We start from the raw sequence: 8,771 nt of genomic DNA on the forward strand, positions 1-8,771 counted from the left end.
ATCGGAGATGTTTGGTGGGCTTTTTTCTTCTTTTTTTGTTTTGTTTGGGGGGGGGGGGGGTGTGGGAGTGTCGGTGGGCAATATATAAGTAATATTGATATTGATATTAATACTGATAACAATAGTCTGTTCCCAACGTAACCCTATCATGCTTGGCGCAGCACATCTGCTACATGAAATAAACTACTAAATAAAGTCAGTTTAAATATTTACGTATTTTCTCCATCAAACATGAAAATAGTTACATAAACTAAAACGTGTATATTGAAAGAATTTGTATTAATTTTGAATTTGTAGCACCAGAGGGTAAACAAAATATGCTAAACTATAATTGTCCTTAGGTGCAATCTGAACCATTTTAAACAGCATTTACACTATTTAAACAGAGGTCAGTTAAAAGCTCACATGACCAAAAACCGCCCCAACAGTGGGCTGATGTAGAGTTTAAACCAATATATCACACTTGTTTTCTTTTTTCTTTCTTTTTTCATTTATTTATTTTTATTTTTATTTTTTTGGTTGGGTTTTTTTGTTTGTTGCTGGTTGGGGTTTTTTTTATTGGTTTTTTTGTTGTTTTTCTTTTTGCTTTGCTTGTGTATACATTTTCCACTTAAGGAATCACCGGCGTTTCATTCGACCTTGTAGTATGAAATCTGCAAATAACATCCAAATCGTAGCGGTTGCCAAACAGATGCGCCAAGATTCTGTTTTGAGATTCTATCAAATGTAGGTCAATGAAGAACATATCGGGAGACGAGAAATTAGTATTTTAAAAACTATATAACTTTCAAGTAGAAGAACAGTAAAATGTTTTTAGAGGAACATCATCTTTCAACAAAAACAATTAAAAAAAACTGCATTCTGTTATTTGTTTCAGAACTGTTTGCATTCTGAATATTGATCATTCTGGGTTATTAAATATTGAACTATACATGATCTAATTTGATTGATATATATATATATATATATATATATATATATATATATATATATATTGTTATAAAAATGGTGTCTCGCTTGTAGAATCAACGTTCGGGCACACAACATCGTTTGGTCAGACGCCAGTCAAATTCAGAACTGGGTAAAAGCGCTTTCAGGAAATGACCTAAGACAGGCTGTCTCTGATAGAATTGTGGGCGTGGTCTCCAGGACGAAGGACCTGTAAGTAGCATATTTCTGTAGACATGCTTTAAATATTTCGTTTGGCATTTCAGGTTATTAGATGAAACCATGAATAAAGTGTGTTGTCTGTATCGTATAGCCATCAGTATTGGTGTCGGTTACCATAGAACTCCGCCAGGAGTTGGCTTTCAAATCAGTCTGTGGCTAGAAGTATTCAGTGTATTATATTAAAATTAAAATGTAAAGTATAAAAAGTAACTGAAAGATATTTCAGTTCACTGCAGTATAACTGATGTTAGATCTTACTAGCCCATGCTGACTTTAGGTCGTCTTCAAAGATTTAATGAAAATCAGTGTTATGGCATGTCCGGATTGCCTTTCATTTGACCAATCAAATCACCGCAGGCATAACCGTGTCAATGTATCTAAACAAAACAAAAATTAATAATGGCAAAGACATTATACGTGTTTTCTCCAAAAGAAAGTATGTAACACTTTTAGCTCGTTTTAATCGTGTCATCGTTGTACAATGTATCTATTTAATAGAGATAACTTTAGCCAAATTTTAAAATATTTGGTTTACCATAAATGTATTTCTACACGTTTTATAGCGTGCAACACTGGGATGTGAACAACGAAAACCTTCACAACTTCTACTTCCAAAACAAACTCCAGGACATGGACTACAATCTGGACATATTCCGTCAAGCTCACCAGGCGGGTCCAAACGTCAAGATGTTCCTCAACGAATATGACGTGGTGGCTGGAGGCGGAATGACAGGGGTGAATATCTACCTAAATATGACGTTGCTGTTGTTGTTGTTTGTTGGTGGTGGTAGTGTTGTTGTTTACAAACTTCGTCATAAGCGTACGAGAGTGGGGGCGGGAGGGTGGGCAACTGCCCTCCAGGCCTGGTGAAAATCCTCAAATTCGGGCAAACCCAATAGAGAAATTCGGCCAAAATGATATAGCCTGAACACTTTTTATTGTGTATTTCATAATTGTACCCACAATATTAGTTGTAATTCATGTAAAAATGCGCGACGATTCGTTTGCAACCCTATATAGCTGTTTGGCAGTAATGCTAATATGAATAACCGTTGTAAACCAGATCCGGGCACTTTTGTTTAATTCGGGCGAATATTAGCCTGCCTCTTCCCCCCACTACAAAACTGGGAGCCCATACTTCATACTGGCCTTCATTTGTTTTTGTTTAGAGGGAAATGGACCATGAGTATTAAATATTAACTACTTGTCCAAACAATAATTTACATAGATTCCAATATTAGTTTTATACTAATTTATAAAGATATTTCCATGTACATGGAAGGTCCACGGTCAGTCGTACTTCCTATATAATACTATTTTCCTGGATACACGTTATACGTAAGTGACGCACCAAGATGGTGGATAGGGCTTTGGAATTTCTTCAATGAGATGATTTAAACAAAGTAGAAAATAGTGATGTTGATTTTAGTTGCCGTTAGTGGTGGTGTCGTCATTGTAGTTGTATTTTAATGTATTTTTTCCAACTGTTAAAGGGACATTCCTGAGTTTGCTGCCATTTTTAAGATGTTACCGACTAACAGAGACTTTTGAACGATTGTAATTACATATCAAATATATTTTTCTACTTAAAATATTAGTGGTTGTATATTAAACGTGTTTCTGGTCGTTCTAAAATGTGCACTAGGTTAAATTTCATTTTATTTCCTAAAATATAATTTTAGTTTGGGCTTCCAGTTTGGGCTTCTTACAAATATTAAGAAGACCAGAAACACATTGAATATACAAACACTGATATTCTAAACAAGAAAATATATTTAATATGTAAATTTAATCGTAGAAATATTTTATTAGTGGGAAACATCTTACAATGCAGCAAACTCAGAAATTTCCCTTTAACATTCCAAAGTGTAAGTGTTTTTAATTAGAACTGCTAAACCAGTGTTACCTTATCAATAGTATATAAATTTTAGTAATTCCAAACAGAACATCTTGCTACTGACTATGATTTGTTAGCATGTAAAGCAATAACAAACTCTGACTTCCAGGCGTACCTGACTCAAGCTCTGAAATTCAAGCATGCTAATGTTGGACTGTATGGCATAGGAGTACAATGTCATTTCTCCAAGGAAACAACTCCAGACCCAGCACTGATCAAGGTAAGGATGACATTTAGACACTGGCAATGAAGACTAGTCTTGTATTAAACATACATCTCACAATTTATTTTTATGCCAGATAGTAGATTAACAAACATAGGAGCAACGGTTCACTCGTTGATCGATCATCCTCTGTTGATCAACTGAGTTATCTCCTGTTACAGCTGGTGCTCCACGACTGGAATATACCAGCTATTGTATGTGCTATAATGTCCGTGAGAGGGTACACAGAACTGATCCTTTGATATTTTAAGTTAAGATCATATGCGATGTTGAAACTACAGATTTATTATCTAGCCCTGTAGAACAACAACAATAAATATAATTACTATTCGTTAAATAGTGTTGTTAGCTGTTGTTAAAAAATAAGCTTTTTCTTAAATTTATGCTAATATCATACATCAAACATACACATTCAAGAGTTATAATTTGATTTTAAAAGGTTAAGACAGACTTGTTATGTTTCACTGTTTTTAGTTTTACTGTCTCCAGCTTTTCTTTTCAGAAACACCTTGATACACTCGCCCAAGCCGGTCTTCCAATTTGGGTCACCGAGTTTGATGTTCAGTTTAACGACGAACATAAACGGGCAGACGCCTATGAAACGGCTCTGAGAGTCTTCTATAGCCACCCTGCAGTAGAAGGAATCCTGTTTTGGGGTTTCTGGAGTCAGCATCATTGGCGTGGAGAAGCAGGTTCACTAGTTAGCGGACCAACATTTAGAGTAAGCAGACACAAAAAGGAATATTTTAGGTCATTCTTTTGTATTTTTTCCTTATCCTCACCCTGTTCCGACGCTAGTAGGTTAATGGGGTTTTCCTATCTTGGACAGATAAAACAGCCAATCCTTCTGTGTACTCGTTCGTGCGTTACATTACACGAGCTGTTTCTTGGGTTTGCAGCATTGGTTTCAGGCCTCGGTGGCGCACTGGTTAGGTCATCGGACTACAGGCTAGTAGGTACATGGTTCGCATCCCGGTACAGGCTCCAACCCAGAGCGAATTCTTAAGGGCTCATTGGGTAGGTGTAAGGCCACTACACCCTTTTCTCTCTCACTAACCAACTAACAACTAACCCACAATCATGGACAGACAGCCCAGATAGCTGAGGTGTGTGCCCAGGATAGCGTGCTTGTACCTTAATTGGATATAGGCACGAAAATAATTTGAAATGATATAAAGGAATGAGTTTTAATTCAAAGATAAAGAGCTCATCCGAGGACCTGGTCTGGTGGGTTATTTGTTGGATTTCCTCGGTGACTCGGATGGATTATGTTCAGTCCACACCAGTATATCAAAGTGTCCGTTTCCTGTGATTGCCACATAACAGTGGAGCTGATTTTAATCAGCTCGCAGATTTAACAATGCAGTGAGATGTTAATATTCGTGCCCTAGTCTGGCTGTTTCGCAGTGATCGGTTGTCTCGTTTCAAACATTTATAAGATATAATTGCAAATACTATCAAACGGTTATCTTGATGTTATATTTGTTAACCACGATGCATTATTTCGGGAGGGGGGGGGGGGGGTGTAACGGTACACATATCATATCAAATAACTGAAATGCTAAATTAATTCATTTCTTCTCCTCCTAGGGTGTTTTTTGGTTGTTGTTGTTTTTTTGGCTTTCTCTCGTCTTTCTCTTTGTTCTTCTTCTTCTTCTCTCTTTCTTCTTCCTCCTGTTCTTCTTCTTATTATTATTAACAGGTTTATTTGAAACAGGTACAAAAACGACTTATACTTACCAATTACATTAGGAATGAAATATTTTGTGTTTTGTGCTGTTAAATAAGTATTAACGTAAAAGATTTCCCCTCTTGAACACACGTAATAATGACAACTGTGTTTTTTGTTGTGTCAGATAATCATCGAACCAGTGACGTTCTGTAATTACTGACTTCTTAATATTAAAACATTTAAAATAAATGTTACTGAAACAATCTCTACACGGCGACCTAAGAGACAGAATGGGCTATTTTCCAGCTGAACGCCGCTGGCCATAGAGTGCTGCATCTGCTTGAGAAGGAGTGGATGACTCACGAGAGACACACTCTGTCTCAGTCTGGAAAACACTTCACAGTGCACGGTTTCCACGGGCACTACGAGGTGCGCGTCACGTACAGGGGACACGACGTCACCGACCAGAGACAGACGTTCACTCTCGGCAAATCTTCACACACCGTCAACCTGCACGTCTCGCATTAGTCGCGTTGGTTATGAAATAAAATTACTTATAGTTATTTAACATCTTCGTGTCATTGCTGTTTTTATTTAATGTGTCCCTAAAGCTCTATCCTAACCGGCCGCAAGCGACGCGAGCGATTATTTTAGAAATCAGTGATTTCCATTGCCGCATCCTAACTACACGCTCGCGATGTGACAGTAAAGTAAAGTTTGTTTTATTTAACGACGCCACTAGAGTACATTGATTTTTTATCTTATCATCGGCTATTGGACGTCAAACATATGGTCATTGTGACGGAACATGCTCTTAATTTTGTTTTCGCCGGTGGCGATATTAATTGTTTTAGAGGGCCGTGTGCAGTTCCAATATGCACTTAAGCCCAGGTGGGCAACTTGTTACGTAATACCTCTGCGCGACGGTCGTCGAGCTGTACCCTCTAATACACACCCAATTTAGATGCGCAGGGCCATGTGGCCAGTAGTTACGTAATACCTCCGCTAGTTCAGTACGATCGGGGTATTGCTGGCGGACTAGGCGTCAGCAAGTCTGGCGATCTAAGAAAAATATGCCGGCTTGGTCGCTGTGGAAATATCACTTGATAGGGGGAGGACCGCGATGTACCCCCAGGCGATATTTGGTTTTTATGATAAATAGCTAGAATTTAGAGATATCGGGGAGAAACATATTGGAAGGCTTCCAGGGAGCGCGTCCGTTTGGACTTGGTAATTAATTATTTTCTGCTCTGTTGTATAACCTTGATGTGATTGATGTGACTTTAAATATTTTAATACTGTATTATACCAATATTATTTAGACGGTGCTGCCGGTAATCTGACGCAGTAAACTGTAGGCTCACTGTTCTAAATAATTATTAAAGCTTAGCCAGTCATCCTAGAGGACCTAGGTAAACTGTAGGTTATTGTCTTTATTGTGATAGGTACCAGTAATAATTCTGTGTTACAAGGTTACTGAATGAGTAGTTAAGGGTTAATTAAAAATTAACCAGTTAGGAATAGAGTTGTAATTCCTTTATTAATTAAGTTCCCCTGGCAGCGTTTCTCAATTATCACACGTTACTGAATGAGAAGTAAGGGTTAATTAAAAATTAACCAGTTAGGAATAGAGTTGTAATTCCTTTATTAATTAAGTTCCCCTGGAAGCGTTTCTCAATTATCACATGTCAGGGTGTTGTGTCACGGTGAAGTGATTAGAATATTGTGTAAACTAGACACCTAGAGATTAACTAATTAAGTGATCAGTTCTGGGTTGTTATTATTTATTGTTGTTAATTAACTACTGCGGCAGTACATTTGTCAGCGTAGGTTAAAACAGATTCCAAAGTGTATTGTGTTTTTATTGTGTTTTCTAGTGAACTAAACGTGCTATAATAATATATACTTTATATAAGATCTTATCTCTGATCATACCTAGACGAGCCACGCGGGTTTTTGAACTGCCCGTTACAGAGAGATCTAATAGATATACAGTTAGGAGAGATATTTGGATAATCGTGTTTCATTCAGTTACGGGTATTGTAGGATCCCCGTGACAGTCATTCTGACACTGTTTTTTTTAAGAGGAAACCGCTGTCGCCACATAGGCTACTCTTTTACGACAGGCAGCAAGGGATCTTTTATTTGCGCTTCCCACAGGCAGGATAGCACAAACCATGGCCTTTGTTGAACCAGTTATGGATCACTGCAATCTGATTAAAATTAGCTCTACTGGTCTCACCAGTAGATCTAACAGCATTGCGTGCACTCCCATGTCCAGGTGACATTTCATCTATAAATAACAATTTAAATATCGACCAATTACACTTCGCCTTTTATAACGTTATTCGGGAGCATACATATTCTAAAAATATCGGTCGAGACTATTTATGCAATAGGCGAACTTGTTTGTCTATTTCAACATTGAAAAAACAGGGGGAAAAGTGCAGTAATAAACTCTGGATTGTATACTAATATAAACAGATTTTATGGCTATACCATCACGGGTTTTGTTGTTTTTTCGTCTTGAAAAGAATTTTATATAAAATTTTATTTTGAAATTAGTTTTTGGCATACTTCGTAATTCACCCGAATCATTTCGTATACCCTCGGCATAATCCCGAATGTTTTCAAATTCTTTTCAAATCACTGGCATGATTTTGCAAGTAACGTTTTGATTGGTCGAAGGAAAGGTCAGTTGGACATGAGCTCCAACGGGATGCTGTTAGATTCACATGTAATAGTGGAGCTAATTTTAATTAGATTGGGATCACTGGTCGGTGCAAGTAGTTTACACCGACCCATTGAGCCTTGCGGAGCACTCACTCAGGGTTTGGAGTCGGTATCTGAATTAAAAATTCCATGCCTCGACTGGGATCCGAACCCAGTACCTACCAGCCTGTAGACCGATGGCCTGTCACGACGACACCGAGGCCGGTTAGCGACGCGACAGATTTACGTCGCACGCGTGCGGTTAGGATGCAGCAATTGAAATCGATGATTTCTAAAATAATCGCTCGCATCGCTCGCGTCGCTCGCGTCCGGTTAGGATACAGCTTAAGATGTCAATGTTTGTATATACCAAGTTATTTTATATAATAATTAGTGTTATTTTAATCGAATAAACGATATTTTTATGAGTATTACAAAAATAAATAATTAACTAAGAAAAGAGACATAGAAAATTTAAAGTTCCCCAGCAAAATAAATTCCACGGGAAATTAAAAACACGGGGGCAATCTCTACGGCATTACCGATTGCCGCAGTTAATTGCCAGGCTTGTAGTTTAACATAATTCATTCAGCAAGCACATTTCAGTATGTTGATTTTAGGGGAGTTATGTTGTGTGATTGGGTATTATTTGTGTTTTTAGGCTGGGGGGTTATGGATATATATATATATATATATATATATATATATATATATATATATATATATATATATATATATATATATTCTCTGTGAGCAAGTAGTTCAAGCAAACTACACTTGTCATTAGGAAAGATGAATTAATATATAATAATTTGCTATTAATCGAAAACTGAAGCCTATTTGGAAATAGTAATGTTTACGTATGGTCTTTTATAGAATATTAGACATATTTGTTTCATTTTATGTCAGTAACTAGAAGGGGCAGGGACAATTACTCCCACTGAAGAATACAAAAATGTGTTTGTTTTTGTTTAGCAGTGTTCTTTATTACATTTTTGGCGAATACCCACATTCCTCTTTGTTGTTTGGGGCGGGACGTAGCCCAGTGGTAAAGCGCTCGCTCGATACGCGGTCGGTCTGGGATCAATCCCCGTCGG

General features: G+C 37.4%; 1 protein-coding gene across 1 annotated transcript in view; it reads left to right on the forward strand.

Moving 5' to 3' along the window:
- LOC121372710 (anti-sigma-I factor RsgI6-like) overlaps positions 1-5,525 on the forward strand; it is a 7,620-nt gene extending 2,095 nt beyond the window's left edge. Inside the window, exons 4-8 of the mRNA XM_041499185.1 lie at positions 1,024-1,161; positions 1,734-1,905; positions 3,177-3,287; positions 3,793-4,011; positions 5,269-5,525. Coding sequence (XP_041355119.1) covers positions 1,024-1,161; positions 1,734-1,905; positions 3,177-3,287; positions 3,793-4,011; positions 5,269-5,490 — 862 coding nt within the window. The 3' untranslated portion in view covers positions 5,491-5,525. The remainder of the gene's footprint in view (positions 1-1,023; positions 1,162-1,733; positions 1,906-3,176; positions 3,288-3,792; positions 4,012-5,268) is intronic.
- The last annotated feature ends 3,246 nt before the right edge of the window (positions 5,526-8,771 follow it).

Source organism: Gigantopelta aegis, chromosome 4, assembly GCF_016097555.1.
Source record: "Gigantopelta aegis isolate Gae_Host chromosome 4, Gae_host_genome, whole genome shotgun sequence".
NCBI lineage: Eukaryota > Metazoa > Mollusca > Gastropoda > Neomphalida > Peltospiridae > Gigantopelta > Gigantopelta aegis.